This window comes from Chroicocephalus ridibundus, chromosome 15 (genome assembly GCF_963924245.1).
Source record: "Chroicocephalus ridibundus chromosome 15, bChrRid1.1, whole genome shotgun sequence".
In the NCBI taxonomy this organism is placed as follows: Eukaryota; Metazoa; Chordata; class Aves; order Charadriiformes; family Laridae; genus Chroicocephalus; species Chroicocephalus ridibundus.
In genome coordinates, this window is record NC_086298.1 from 1,875,823 (window position 1) to 1,891,171 (window position 15,349).

Sequence of the window (15,349 nt, forward strand, 5' to 3'; positions counted from 1 at the left end):
CCGGCGTGCCCGCTAAGCCCCGCCCCCGCGCGGCGGCCCTTCCTCTTCCCCCTCCCCGCGCCGGTCCTGTCCCACCGCTGCCGCAAAGCGCGTCCGTGCCGGACAGCGCGTTTTACGACATAGCGGGGCGGCGGCGGGTCCGCGATCATGTTCGGGGCGGCGGAGGAGGACGATGCCGACTTCCTGTCCCCCGCCAGCGGGTGAGCGGCCCGGCCACCCTTCCCTTCCCCGCCGCCGTGAGGGGCCGGGCAGGCCGCGGGGCAGCCGTCCCGGTGGAGCCCCTTTGCGGTCACCGGGCCTGCCGCCCTCTGCGCAGCCTGGGGCTGGGCCTCGCTCCGACCCGGCCCGGCCCGGTGAGCGGCGGGCGGGCCCGCGGCCTGCGGGGCCCTCCCTGCTCCCCGGGTCTTCTCCGGTCGGCCAGAACCGCCTGGCGGGTGGGGCCCGGGGCGGGTGCCCTCCCGTGACTGGACCTGGGCCCCCCGCTCCCGCGGGGGCGGAGGGGCAGCCCGGTGCCCCGGGGAAGGGCTCGGTGCCCGGGGCGGGTCCCTCGGTGGGCCCGGAGGAGCGGGAGGGGGCTCCGGGTCTGAGCCCGCTGCCCGGAGACCCGGGCTGGGTTTTCTCCGTGAGCCCCTTGCAGAAGGGGAAGGGGTCGGTGGGGGAAGTGGGGTGTTTTCACTTAAATAAGGGTGTAATAGGAGGCCCTGAAAGTGCCGGGGTGGGGGACTTCCAAACAAGGGTGGCTCCTTCAGGCGTGTTCAGCTCAACTTCTGTTGGTACCATTTTCACGCGCAGCACATGCGGGTTTTCTTTCGTTCCGTAACTTATTGCCGTTTGAAGGTTGCTCGGCTCTTGCAGATCAGCAGTGCTCGCTCCGCACCCTCTTTGAGGAGCTTCTCTTTAACCGATCTTGTAAACTGGTCCTCTCTCTCTTTAGCAAATGGTTATTTTTTTAAAGCATCTCACATAAAATGCTGCAGATCCACTGGTGGTGGTGGTTGTCCTTTGTGGATTTAGCTCCATAGTTTGAATTATTCACTTGTCCCGTGATACCAGGGTTAAGTGAGCTTAAAGCAGTAAAACTGCAAAGGAGATAACCTGTAGGAACAACCTGCTTGTCTGCAGCGTTAAACCTTCTGCCCTTCGACAGAAGAGCATCTGCCCTCGTAAAACTTAATGGGACGCGTTTCAAGAAGAAAAATCCTGGTGCTGAATGGTGGCTTCTCTGTTTCCGTGTAGGTTTTTTTCAGTTATTGTAACAATTGGCTATTTCATATGCAGGCAGTCTGAGCCATTGCTTTAAAGTAACTTCCTTTTCAGTGTAGCTGAGGTCCTTGCTTGTTCCTTACAGTAGCTTTTGAGGAAATGAAACACACTCGTACTACTTAGGCCAGCCTCTTCATCTGAAAGTTCTGCTTATTCAAAATTAAGTGGCTAATTAGTATAGAGCCGCTTAACATGCGTCTCTGCTTATCTCTAAAGTGATGCTAAACACTTTATATTTTATATAGCTTATAATTAATGATGTTCTTTATCTATAAAGCCCATGTTAAATAAAGTGAATTAATTAGTTTCCTTTTCTAGTGCCAGGTTGGCCTCTCTCTTTGGTCTGGACCAAACAGTCTCAAGCCATGGGAATGAATTCTTCCAGTACACTGCGCCAAAGCAGCCTAAGAAGGGGCAAACGGCAGCTGGTAAGTAACGGCTTGAGCGTGGGGAAAAAACTGCAGCACGTGTCTTGCTGGGAGAATGAGGGCCTTTGTGAAGAGCAGCGGTACAAATAACTCGCTTAGCTTTTCTTTAATGATATTTTCTTCTTTTGTACCCGCTCTGCACCTGGTTGCTCTAGAGGCCTTTAGTGACTTTTTGATATCACTCTTTGGGTTTTAATCCTCTTCTGGAGTTATTTTTCCTTGGGGGAAGGGATGTGTGGTGACATTGTCACTGGCCAGCAGATTTGGCAGTTCGGTGTCACTGAGAGCTCTTCCTGCTTTTTATCCTTCAGCAGGTCAGGCAGCCCCGAAGGCTCCTGCGGCCCCGGCAGCTTCAGGAGCACCATCGGTGTTCGTGGCCACTGCGGTTCATGCTTATCGATAGTAAGTGCAGCAGCAGTTCCCTGCATTACCTGTTAGAGTCGGTGTCCCTGGGACCTTCAGACCTAATTGTAAAGGGAAGATATTTTTGGATGAGTGGGAAGAGACCGTTGCTTATAGACGTGTGTTTGCATGGTACAAATGCTAGAAAGCGATGCGAGTTTTGGTTATTGTGCTGCAGTTTGAGGTTACGCAGTTGTCAAATAAATAGCAAGTTCTGGATTTGGCTGTTACAGGGAACTGCATCCTGGAGTCCTGGTCTGACATTCGCACTTTTTCCAGGTAGCTCTGTCAGATGCTTATGTCTCATGTTGCCTCATGGAGAACTGAGGCATGAGCATAGAGTGACAGCCGTAGAATTCTCTGTCCGTTTGACACTGCCATCATGTAAAAACCCATCTGTGAAAAGAGTAGTTTTCAACTCAAACCCCATAATGTATGCTCCTGTAATCTATCAGCAAGCAAGAAAGTTGGTTTCTTTAAGCTGAGAAAGGCTGCCTAACATTTTAGGCATGAGGAGAGGGACCTGAACTCTAACCAAGAAAAACTCAGCAACAGCAGAGAGAGATATGAGGTAGGGACGGTTCTGCAGCTGAATGTCTCGCTTGTCTTCCAGTACAAATGGGCAGTACTTGAAGCAAGGCAAGTATGGAGCGGCTGTAGTGGGGAACCATGCTACTAAAGAGGTGAGAAACACTTCACTACTGAACCGTTTTCATGCCGAGAATGCGCTGGTATGAGGCAGTGTTTCTCTGAGCTCACCAGAATGCCTCTGCTTGTGATGTTGGAGGTCGTGGTTCCACTGCTGCTTACGCCTTCCTGCTCTCCTGGGTTTGCTTATGGCTTACCTTGGCGGCATCTTTCTTTTCCGCGATCCATGAGTTTGTAAGATCTCTTACGATTTGTGCCTGAAATATTTTGCATAGTTTCGGGCACCAAACCTTTTCTAATGTTTCTGGAAGTGGTTTTTGATGTTTATTCAGAATGTCTTTGACAACTGGATTACAAATCCGTGCATGCAGAAATCAACATAAAGCAAAATTTTGTCTAATACTACAGATGCTTTGCTTAAGTTTTGTTATTTTGGTATCAAAAATATCTCTCCTTCCCAAGTACTGAGCTAAGAACACAGCACCCCGGGGTGCTTGGCGTGTTTAAAAGATACTTTGAATACTCTGATCTGTCCTTGATGTTGTTGTTTATGGTGTTTCGTATCCCCCAATTCCTAATTCATGTTGTCTCACTAAGTTGCTTCTGCTTTGGCAAGAGCAAAAAAAAAAAAAAAAAAAAAAAAAATAATGGTAGTTTAGTAAACTAATTCCGGAGTCACTGATGTGAGAAGTGTTCGGGGGCGGCATTTGTGGGGGATTTGGGAAGGACGGGGCTGGCAGAAGGGAGCTGACACAGTCTTTCTCCGGCTGCCTTTTCATATCGCAGCCTGCGCAGCTGGGAACAGTTACCAGATTACTCCCAGTTCAGTACCTAGCTGTGCTGAGCGGAGGAGTCGTCGCTGCAGGAAAGCACTTTTCCTTACCAGATCTTGTCTAATAGAGCCAAATACGTCAATATAATGTTACATCTGCATTGTTTAGTACTTGAAAAGCCCTCTCCAACTTATTATTACTCAGTCTTTTACACTGTTTTATGCCTGTATACCATATATTGTGAGTTTTATGTATTCTAGGGTTAGTGCTCCATCTTTTTACACAGTAACTGAGAAAAAATGTAGGATCAGTTAAAGTATCTTGCTTATTGCAAAATAATTAGTTTGAATTGCTTGATTCCTGTAGCTAAATAAAGCTTGCATATTTTTAAGGGTTTTTAATAGGTGTTACAAAGTTATGTTTAGTATTTTTGCTGTGAAAAATGCTGCTGCAAGGTGTATTTGGCAAATAAATGCTGTTGCCTTAGGCTCAGAATTTGCCAAAGCACATTAGAATTGAAGACGTTTTGAGTTTCTGTTGTTTCTTCTTCTTCCCTGCCCAATTCCTTGTGGAATCCAGTACAGGATCCTCCTTTACATCAGCCAGCAGCAACAGATCGCAGCTGCAAGGATCCATCCAGGCTTCGTACTCACGGTAAGAGTTTGCATTAGAAAAACATCCCATGATTTGTATTGTTCACGGCAGACAGGAGTTGACTGAAATGCTTTCGTAAGTCTTAGATGATAGCCTTTGAGATCAAACATCTGCCTGACACAGCAAGAGGTGTCACAGGGACTGTTTTGCTCCTCCCCGAAATGTGTATTGCACAAGAGGCTGTTACAGAATCACAGAATGGTTCGGGTCAGAAGGGACCTTAAAGACCATCTAGTCCAACCCCCTGCCCTGGGCAGGGACACCTCCCACCAGCCCAGGTTGCTCCAAGCCCCGTCCAACCTGGCCTTGAACCCCTCCAGGGATGGGGCAGCCACAGCTTCTCTGGGCAACCCGGGCCAGGGGCTCACCACCCCCACAGTAAAGAATTTTTTCCTGATATCCCATCTAAATCTCCCCTCTTTCAGTTTGAGGCCGTTACCCCGTGTCCTATCATTACACTCCCTGATCCAGAGTCCCTCCCCATCCTTCCTGTAGGCCCCTCTTAGGGACTGGAGGGGGCTCTAAGGTCTCCCCAGAGCCTTCTCTTCTCCAGGCTGAACCCCCCCAGCTCTCTCAGCCTGTCCTCACAGCAGAGGGGCTCCAGCCCTCGGATCATCAACCTTTTACATCTTACATCTGCCTTTCGCAGAGCACTTCATCAGTATGTTTCATAATGCAAGTTCATACGCTGTAGGAGGTCTACGACTGCCTCTAGATCGCAGAGGAGATGCTTTGAGTTTTGCACTCCTACAATGGATAGAAACAGAACAAAATTACTCTTGCTTATAATTTGTAGTTAAGTGACTGAAAGAATACGACTGAGCAAGCAGAAGGAAATGATAGCAAGGAAGTGTTTTCTCTCTGAAATTTGACACTCAGCATTTTTTTGCTGATAAGAACAATTTGGAGCATTTTAAGTCCTAAAACAGGATCTCTCGGGAAGTTCTGGTTTCTGCCGGTTTTACAGAAAATCGGTGTGTTGATTTATGGTCTTAGTTTGTCATCAGGTGACTTAAAATTTCTTGATTAGATAGATGGGAACTCTACTCTGAAATAGAATTTCAGTCCAAATTTCTGACCAGGATGCTAGTTTGCTCTTTAGTTTTGTAAGTGCATTTTGAAAGATTAATGGGTTATGTACTCAGCTAGCGGTGACAAGGATTTTTAGAAGTGAGGAAAGAGTAACTCCTCCAGTCAGTTCTGGGAGTCTAAATCTAATGAACGTTTATGAAAAGGGGATTACTTAGACTTAAAAATCTCAGTATATTTTATAGAACTGAGCTTCAAAGATGCTTGTGAAAGCTTTCACCATCTTGTGAAAGCTGCAGCATCTATGAAGAAGCTGCATCTCTTTGCTCAAGTATTTGGGTTACAATAATGAGCACATAAATAAAAGCTAATTTGTACATTCTGAACCAGGGTAGTAATACAGCAGGATTCTTCCTGTGCCTCATTTCAGCACCTCTTATTTCAAGCTTCTTTTGGATGTGGAATTTTTTTTTTATTTTAGTTGAGCGCATCTTTTCACGTATAACATAGGACTGATTTCCTTTCCCACAGGTTCAACCCAACAATTACAGTACGTTCTATGATGACCAGAGACAAAACTGGTCCATCATGTTTGAGTCAGAAAAGGCAGCAATGGATTTCAGTAAACAGGTAACCACCTTCTCTGTTAGTGCAAGGTGTGACTTGCTGGCCCGTTTGGAGCAAGGGGCAAGTCAGGGTGTATCTCTGGGAGCACCTTGTTGCTGAAGGGCTCTAAGTCAGAGTTGTACTTTTTCCATTGAAGTTCAACTTTGAGTATCTGCGTGACTGTGAGTGAGGCAGATCTGTGATGAGCCTGGCTGAGCTTTGTTCATCAGATTCAGGCCTCTCTGAGGCAGGGAACGTGTTCCTTCTGCTGGGATTTGTAATCGAGATTCTCAAGTACTGTAAGACCAATGGTTCTGTAGAGCAGAGGATATTTACTTACATAGCTCAGCAAAATTCAGCACAAGGAAACATGGAATGCCGCTTAAGTGCATCTATAACCTGGGCTTGATCAGAACAGTAAGAAACGGATCAGATGGGTAATGAGTCACAGTGGAACTTGCCACTCTGTTTTAGTGGCCAGAGACGTTGACAGGCTTTCCTTCTGCAGGTCTGCATTGCCAAATGCAACAGCTCCCCAGTCCTCGACTCAGTCCTCTACCAGGATCTCGTTCTTGGAGAAGGGCAGGGAGTAGAAGGAGGAGACTCTCTGGAGGTTGCCTATACGGGTTGGCTGTTCCAGAACAACGGGCTTGGACAGGTAAAGACATTTCTCCTAATACTGAGCGAGTGTGATGGTCCCTGGAAGGAGCCTGCCCCAGCTAGCATAGTATTGGTGCTGATGTGAAAGGTATTTTTTCAGTCACTTATGGCACCGTAAGTGGCTTCATATGTGTTACCCATAGAATAATAAGGGATTCCATACCATTCAGGAGGAGGTGATTGAGATGTTTTAACATTCATAGTCACTCTCACACATTAATGTTAATGAAAACGGTGAGAAGGAACTATGCTCCTTTGGAAACAGCTGGAGGAGTCATAAGAAGGGCCTTGTCTGACACAAAGTCCATCTCCAAATGTTAACAGAACAAGATTGCTTTTACATCCTCTACAGCTGTGTCCAATCCAGCTTGCTAATAAGCAAAAGAAATGCTTTGGTGTTTCAAGGCGTTACCTTTAAAATATTTCTGGTTTTACTATTAGCGAAATTCATGGGAAAGGGTTTTGCATTTGCATCCATCTGCAGTTGAATCTTTTCGTTATAGAAAAGGCTTTCTGTTTTTCATCTTCAGGGGATTTTTTGTTTTTCTTGACCTCCCTGGCCTGTTTATGTACCAATGGTACGTAGCAGAGCTTAATTCTGATCTCCTGAAAGAGTTGTTCAGCTGCGTATGTCTTAGTTTAATGTACAAAACTTCTAGACTTGCTGCTTGATAGTTGTGTAGTGTTTTACTTGCCCAATCCTGTTCTGACCATCACGCTCAAAGCAGTCTTAAAGTCTCCAGCTGTCACTCACTTCAAGAAATCGTACTGTGCAATGGACTAGAAGCTCTAGCTCTGTCTTATGTCTGTGGAGAGTTAATTTTGGAGGTAGCAGAATGGGAAATAGCACAGAAGAGATTGTAAGAGTTTATGGAATACGTAAAGTAGTGTGCAGAATTTTGAAACAGTTGGGAAATGTATGTATTTTGTGTTTTTCTTCTTCAACCCTCTAGGTGTTTGACTCAAATGTTAACAAAGACAAGCTGTTGCGGCTAAAGCTGGGATCTGGAAAGGTCATCAAGGTAGAACTTCTGGCACTTTCATTATAATTATTGAAGTCTCCAAGCTTTGAATTACTGAAGGCCATGTTCAGGATTCCTATACGCTATTTCTGTTAGATGTTTCATTTGATAGGAAACACTCTGTAGCAGTGGCTTACTCAAACTTTATTTTCTTCTTAATTTGCACAGTAAAGCCAAGACTTCTTCTCAATGGCAGCGTTAGAAAGAAGTTGTCCTGTATGATAAAAAGGAAGCTTGCTGGGGTTTTTTTTTTTGGGGGGGGGGGGGGGGGGGGGGGTTGTCTTTGTTTTCCTGAAAGTCACTTAAGGCATTACCTTGTTCTTGGGAAACGCTCTTTCTAAGGGAGGATTTCAATTTGAGAACTTCAGATTCCTCCCCACTCATTGTGCCTGCGAAGCAGAGCAGCAGATAGCTCTGATACAACAGCTGGGAGAAGGGCATGAGAGGGTGAAGACAACTGACAAGTTTTAGGATGGTTTAGTAAAAGACACTGCCTAGAGTGGTTTTAGCTTCTAAGTCAAATTGTGATGGTTTTGACTGTAATAATTTTTCAGTCTGGGTGGTGTGGTTATGTTATTCCATAAAATTAGGTTGTGAATTGGAGATGCTTTTGTCGGGTCACTTCCATTACCTGTGTAATTCATATATGCCCTGTTAGAAGATGCGCTATTTTTCTACTTTATGGTTTTTTAATGCGTATCTTATTAATGTTGCCTGGGTGTAGTAGTCGTCCTGTTAAATACTGGCGTCCATTTGACAGTTTGCATTGCTCCGATTTCTAAATCTCCTTCGCTGCGACCATTCTCTGTGGGTGCTTTGTAAATTCAGAAGTGATCTCGGTGACGTGGAGTCTGTCCTTTCACAGCATGCGGAGAGGGGTCACCACTGTGCGCCCTGCAAACCACACGCAACTGCAGAATTTGTGCACCCAGCACAGCATGCAGTTCTTTTCTTCAGGATGTCACAGCATGAGCTGTGAGAGCTGCTTAAGTTACGATATTTAACACTTGAACCAGGTTTCTGGAACCATATGGAGTCCTGAAAGCCTCCAGCCTTCATGCTGGAGATTGCCGAATCTGTTTGATTTAGTTATGAATGTGTTGGGAGCTGCATCTTTAAATTGCAACATTAGTTTGGAAATATAATTGGCCGTTATGACTCTTTGTAGGACAAAGGTTTAGTGCTGCAGACTGAGAATGAATAGGATTTTACAAGAATCTCTCTGTGTTCTGGAATCTTCTGCCTGAAGCAGTCTAAATCAGTGTAATTAAAAGAAACTCTAATGTTACTGGTGAAACCGTTCGCTTTCTCTTCTGTTATGTCTCTGAAAACCAAAGGGCTGGGAAGAAGGAATGATGGGGATGAAGAAAGGAGGACGAAGGTATCTCATTATTCCTCCGGCGTGGGCCTACGGGGCTCAGGGAGTGGCTGGCCGCGTCCCTCCAGACTCTACTCTAGTTTTCGAGGTGGAAGTTAGGCGGGTGAGTGTCTCCTGCCAAGTGTTTATTTTACATCTGCGTTGTGGCTGTTGGGTGGCCGCGTCTGTTTGCAAGGTGAAAACCTGTTGTTGACATGAGAACTACAGCTCAGAAACTGTTATAAACCATACACCTCAGGAAGATACATATCTTTAATTTAAAAAAAAAAAAAACCCAAAGCACAAAACCCTAAACCCAAAAAATCCCTCTGGGCTGTTTACTAAGACATGCCTGTTCTGACTGTCTTGGGATCTTTTCATTGTCTTATTTGTGAGTCACTTGGGAAAACAAAATACTCACAGTGAGGAATGATGGGATATAAAGACTCAGCTTCTCCAGTTCTGAATCAGTTCTGTGCTGCTACTTGAAGTGCATGAGCTTGGCCAAGGAGTGGTCATCAAAAGTAACAAGTTGCTGAAAACTTTTTTTGGGAACCCAGAAAAATATCTTTTTTGTTACATGCTTTTTAAGGTGAAGTTGGTAAAGGAATGCTCTGGTTCGGATGGACAGAGCGTTAGTTCAAGGGATTCTCCTGCACCTTCTCCAGTACCCAATTCAGATGGTTTCTCTGCAGACGCTGGTTTGTTGCCTCCATCTACGATACCTCCGAAGCCCGGGTAAGGGGCAGCATGTTTAAAACAACTTTCTGTATTAAAAGATGGCAATGCTCATAAACATCTGGCACAGTGCTGCCTTAACACATCACTTGGCAAACGTGGGTCCTCTGTCTGCCAGCTTAGTGCCGTCAGTGTGGCAGAAGAATGCTTGCTAGCAAGAATTGCAGGGAACTTTCGGCTTGAATGCTGACTTTCAGATTTCAAGAAATTGAGATGGGCACAGATGAAAGAAGTCATTCCTCTGCAGACAGGTGTAATTAAGCCGTACGGGTACTGCTACAACAGCTTTCTCATCGCAGGTGTAATGGCTGATTTTGTTTAATTGCAAATTTTACGCTGTCATTTATTTCTTAAATTGAGTAAATGAGCCAGTTGTCCTTTTTGAGGAGTTCGAGTATAAGTGCTGGTTTTGCTGCCCTAAGTAGTATTTTGTTATTGGACTTGGTTAAAATTGTACCAGAATGTGGTCATTACAGCAATCAACAAAATCATCTTCTGTAGTCAGCTGTTCTACAGCCATGGAACTTCCCCGTAATGATGTTCTGAAATCTACAGATAATGTTGCAAAGAATCTTCCAAAAGTCAGCTAAGAGAAATGCTCACGATATAAGTTTTTCATTAGAGGGAGGTGTATTTGACAGTATTTAGAAATGTGGAATACTGGATGCTGAATTTCATCTGTGTTAATCTCCAATATCAACGTACACCCGTTTGGCTTTCCAGGGAGCCAGCTGTTCGGGCCAAGTCAAACTCCCTCAGCGAACAGCTAGCAGTAAGTGGTGTTGGGTTTTTTTTCCTAATGAATTTGAAGCCTTGAGTAGGGAAGGTTGGTTTCGGCTCTGCGTTCGGTGTTGCTGAAGGTAAAGCGAACGTCACGCAAGCAAGACGCTCTGAAACGTTCACCTTACTAACAGCAGATCAGGGCCTTGCTTTCAAAGGGATTGGCAGAACGTGAGGAACCTCAGTCCCAGCTCCTGCTGACCACGGGGGTGCTTACACGGCTAGTTGTTTTCCTTGGATAAATGGACAAATTTAAAATGGATAACAAAGAGTAATTGGGACGTTAAGTATAAGTTTATACAGCTACATGAGAAAAAGATGCTGTGCGTGTGTCTCAGGATAGAAGAAGCTTCTAAACAGCTTCCTCAACACGTTTTCTTCTTGTTGCTGTGTTTTGTGCAGGGACAGATTTTTTTTTTTTCTATGTAAAAATCCACAGTGTTATCTTGTGCGCTTGAAAATAATTTTCTCACGCAGTCATTGAAAAATTGAAAGAACCAGAATAATTAAGTCAGTAACTTAGAAGAGTCTAATCCTGATAAATGTCTCTGTAATGTCTGAAAAGCCTGGGCTGAGAGGCAAAGGAAGAGTAACTGCAAACATTTCTTTTAGAATCCAGACGTAGCAAAGGCAAAGCTCATTTCTCGGATGGCTAAAATGGGACAGCCCATGCTGCCATTCCTTGCCGGCCCAGCGGGAAGTCAGCTTGACTCCAGCGACTCGGAAATAGAGGTATGTCACCAGTCACAGAAGTGTGATGATGCTTTTTCTACAGTGTGAATTCCTTAAAGAGGAGTCCAAGAAATAGTTCTCCCTTTGTACAGGAAAGCGCGCTCTGTTTCTGTGGCAAGAAGGTTTAATGATTCCACTGTTCCGATCTAGTTCAGTCGGGTTAATTGGATAACACCGAGTCTCAAGTGACCTTGGGTTCAAAGCATTTGCTCGTTCTCTAGCATTCCTTGTAATATACAGAAATGTTTTTAGGATCCAAATACGCTGAGAGGGACGGCGCAGCCAGTGGCTTCATCTTCCATGAGACCATCGCAGCCAGCTCACGCGGTACTGCCCACGGTGTCCACACAAGGTAACGTGCTGCTCAGCCTGGGATCCGTATAGAGACATTTCCCCTTTGCAGGCTTCGAGTACAAGGGCTGTGCGACCAGAGGACGCCTTTCGGGAACTGAAATAGGAACTGGTAGATAGCTCCTCATAACGCTTGCTGATCCAAAGGTGGACTAATTCAAAAAGCACAAGACCGAAGTCCTTGGAGCACGTCTTCATTGTGATTACTGCTTGAGGAAGAGCAGGCACGGTGCGTGAGCTGCTCTGTCACCGTGTGTGCTGGGGTGGCACTGAGACTTCCAGGGCATCTGATTCGTAAATGGAACTGTTACAAATCCTTTCCCGGCAAGCAGAAATCTTTTGTTTGTTTGTTTGTTTGAAAATGATGGAAATAATAGCGAAGGCCATCAGAGCGCTGGCAGCTCTGGAGTGGGCTTGACCTGTCTTCCCATGATGGAATAGCCATGTCAGCTGCTGGTCAGCTGAGCGGTCAGTAGAGTCAGGGTGAGTAACGGCTTGTGTCAGTAAACTTCAGAGCCACCTTTGTTTGAGTGAAAAGAGGTTGTCTAAATGTAGCTAAAAGTGCAATTTCTGTGGAGGATGACGCTTTTCTTGACCTTTTATGACTTGGTTGACTGGGTTTAATTTTCACAAGGCTGCAGGCAGGCTTGTGTTAAATTTTTGTCCGTTTCACATTGGGCGAGTTAAATTATCTCTAGCTACTTAATGGCATGCTGAATTTCTTTCTTCCCTTTCAGTACCTCAAGCAGCTGCTTCTGCACCCCCGGTGTCTTCTGCTGCTTTAATACCTGCAACGATCCAGCCCCATTCAGCTCTGCCTGGAGGAGCACAGGGCTTTCAGGTACCAAAATAAAATCAAGAATATTGGCACTTCTGTCCTTTCTCATAAGTCTTACTGTCTTCTGCATTGCTGGCAGCAAGGACTCCATAGCAGCACGTAAGCGTGAGAATACTGGGCTGCTGCTTCTGACTCTTCTTTGGCATTTTCAGATTTCCATCACATGCCTCTTAGAACTTCATCAAAAAGGGCTACTTTTCTGCCTGCTGATGGCTTCTTAAAGTTGAACTAAGAGTTAACTAGACTTTGTTTAGTATCTGCTTTTGTAGTGGGTAAAATAAAAGCTTCCAAGTACTTGTAGAGCTGGTGAAAACAAAAGCCCTTTAGCTTAAGTTTTCCTTGGTCATGGTCTCTTTTTCTGTGAGAGCTCATTTGCACACAATGTGTTTGCGGGTCGTGGTTTTTCAGCCAGCAGAAGAATAATCCTTTTAAAAGGCTTGCAGCGGTGCTGCAAAGTGATGCAGTCTGCTTGCTAACGAGGAAGATGGGGGCTTAACACACAATGTATTTGCCACATCAGGTAGTGGCGATTTAGTACAAAGCTATTGTACAAGCAGTTCTATGAAGTCTAAAACCAAGTTTATTGCTTTATGGTTTCTGTAGTTACTTTCACTTAACCGATTATCTGGAGGGTTTGGGAAACAGTGGCTTATGCCACATAGAAGCACTGTTTATTTTTAAAGGGTCCAGGCAGAAAAATAAAATATTTTGTAATAAATACAAACACTGTGTGTATTAAAAAAAAAAAAAAACCAAACCAAACAAACACAACAACAACAAAAAAAACACCCTAGTGCATTGCTTTGGCTTTGCATTTTCCTTGAATTGAGGATGAGGAAGTTGTGGCAAGTAACAAGATAAAAAAAGATGGGCTTTTCTGTTTGACAAAATAGAAACTAGTCATTAAAGTGAAGTTTTATTCTGACAATGATTTGGATATATTGTTTTGAAAGTCTGACCGGGATGTCCCGAATTATTCTAGAAACTCGACCCAAGTTGTGTCGTAATCTTTTTCCCTTGCCTGAGAGAGTAAATTGCTATGAGTGAAGTACTCCTAGCACTTAATGCATTCTTTGGTCTGTTCAGCTGCTGCTGCTGAGCACTGAGCAGCAAAGCTGCAGTCAAGTTGGTTGGGTTGCGTTTTTTTGAGCCTTTCCTAGGAACAGCCTTGGGCTCAAGTTAGCCTAACTTCAGATTACTGCACCCCCGATAAGCTGCAGTGAGCCGTTCACATGCTGATCTTTGCCTCTCGCAAGTGTGGGATAACATGCTTTTGCTTAAACTCCCGTGAAGAAGGTAACTTATTAAGCTGTGGTAACTTGAACACGTCTCTCAGCCTTGAAAGAAGAGCGGCTTTGGTTTTTTCCCTTTACTGTGACTGTTGTGTAATTTGACTTCCCGCTCCCTAATTCTGTTGGGTTTTTTTTATTTCCAAATATCATCATTGCTTTGGGGCTTAAAAAACAGGAAAACCGTGTAAGTGTGAGTGGGGGAAAATATCAAAAGATGTTCTAATCTATTGAACTTCTTCCGCAAGGCGTATCCAGGCATGGCATTTGCTTACCCTCAAAATGCTGCGTCTGCTTCTCAGCTCCAGCCTGTGGGACAGATGTATCCCGCACCTTACCAAGGTATCGTTAAAAAAGCATACGCTTTTTTGCAGCATAGGCTGCAATGCCTGCAGTAAACTGTTTATAATGATGATTTAGGCAGCAATGGTAACAATACACATGTTCATCCTGCCTGTAATGTTTCACAAGTTCTTATTTTTTGGTAACAAACGGGGCAAACATTTCCCGATAAATATCCGTCTTTTTCTTACCTTAAGGAACTTCATGCTGTGTGAAAGGGAAGGGAATTTCTAGGTTTATTCCCAAGGCTGTGTTTTACTAAAGGTGTTTTGTAGCTGGTGTAAACTGGTGCTTCCAGTTATAAATAGAACTGTAACAGTAAACTGCTATCCTACCAGCCAGGGAAAGAATTTAAGTATACATATAGGAGCCTTCACTAAGTGGGAGGATGTCACCCAAAAAAAAAAAAAGGTGCAACCTAAGGAGGACTAAAGGCATTTGAAGAACCATTTAGGAAATCCCTGTTGGTGAAGACTTGGGTGTAGCTGAACCTTTCTTGGAGTGCAGTTTTGTGATTCAAAATTTCAGAAGCCAACCTTTGTTCCTATTGTTTGAGTCTACTCTTTGTCTACTCTTTGTCTACTCTTTGTCTACTCTTTGTCTACTCTTTGTCTACTCTTTGTCTACTCTTTGTCTACTCTTTGTCTACTCTTTGTCTACTCTTTGTCTACTCTTTGTCTACTCTTTGTCTACTCTTTGTCTACTCTTTGTCTACTCTTTGTCTACTCTTTGTCTACTCTTTGTCTACTCTTTGTCTACTCTTTGTCTACTCTTCTAGTGATCTGGGGGCTTCCCTCTTGTTGACCTAAGTGATGTCATGTGGCTCAAGAATTTCCTGTGATCGTAAACCTGCCTGTTCATGTTATTTGGAAAATACCTACATTATTGGTTTTCTAGATACCATGTCCCTCTTATTTCTGGGAAGAGAGTGGCTGTCCTATCTGGCAGGCTTCAAACTGCTGAGCGTTGCTTTTGACATGTCTGTATGCAGGCATTTTCCCCTTGTGACTCTAGATCTCTCTCCTTTCCATTCAAGCACCTGGGGATGTTACTTCCTTTTTGATGACAGAAGCTCGGCAGCATAACACTGAAATCCGAATGGCCGTTAGCAAAGTAGTAGATAAAATGGATCATCTGGCTGCCAAGGTAACGTGTGGCGTAGACAGGCTTGTTAACGGCACTACTGCTATTCGCTCTCCAGATGCGGTCTGAGGAGTTGGCCCTACTTAAATGCCAGCATTCAGTTTGTAAGTGATGTACTAACATAGTGGAAATTCCGATATTATCAGACCTTGAAGTGGTAGCAATTCAGCTATTATGAAAAAGCCGAGACTAGGCTTGGGGGAGGGTGCTGTCTCTTAATCTCATATGGTGCCTTGTGTTTGGAGAGATTCGCTGCCCTTCAGGAGCCGTCACAGTTGATACAGTGGCGTATAC

The 15,349-nt window shown here is 44.7% G+C and overlaps 1 protein-coding gene across 5 annotated transcripts in view; it reads left to right on the forward strand.

The window, feature by feature from the left end:
* The first annotated feature begins 42 nt into the window (after window positions 1-42).
* The window catches only part of FKBP15 (FKBP prolyl isomerase family member 15), a 28,995-nt gene continuing 13,688 nt past the window's right edge, over window positions 43-15,349 (forward strand). For 2 of the 5 annotated variants that reach the window (XM_063352732.1, XM_063352736.1), the window contains exons 1-16: window positions 43-200; window positions 1,582-1,691; window positions 2,003-2,093; window positions 2,707-2,776; window positions 4,094-4,168; window positions 5,729-5,827; window positions 6,312-6,461; window positions 7,417-7,485; window positions 8,823-8,966; window positions 9,435-9,580; window positions 10,304-10,352; window positions 10,973-11,092; window positions 11,345-11,444; window positions 12,181-12,284; window positions 13,819-13,912; window positions 14,949-15,058. In XM_063352732.1, the coding sequence (XP_063208802.1) occupies window positions 148-200; window positions 1,582-1,691; window positions 2,003-2,093; window positions 2,707-2,776; window positions 4,094-4,168; window positions 5,729-5,827; window positions 6,312-6,461; window positions 7,417-7,485; window positions 8,823-8,966; window positions 9,435-9,580; window positions 10,304-10,352; window positions 10,973-11,092; window positions 11,345-11,444; window positions 12,181-12,284; window positions 13,819-13,912; window positions 14,949-15,058 (1,584 nt within the window). In that variant the 5' untranslated portion in view covers window positions 43-147. Of the gene's footprint in view, window positions 201-1,568; window positions 1,692-2,002; window positions 2,094-2,706; window positions 2,777-4,093; window positions 4,169-5,728; window positions 5,828-6,311; window positions 6,462-7,416; window positions 7,486-8,822; window positions 8,967-9,434; window positions 9,581-10,303; window positions 10,353-10,972; window positions 11,093-11,344; window positions 11,445-12,180; window positions 12,285-13,818; window positions 13,913-14,948; window positions 15,059-15,349 lie in introns of those variants that run through there. The other 3 variants (XM_063352733.1, XM_063352734.1, XM_063352737.1) reach the window with 3 other exon arrangements.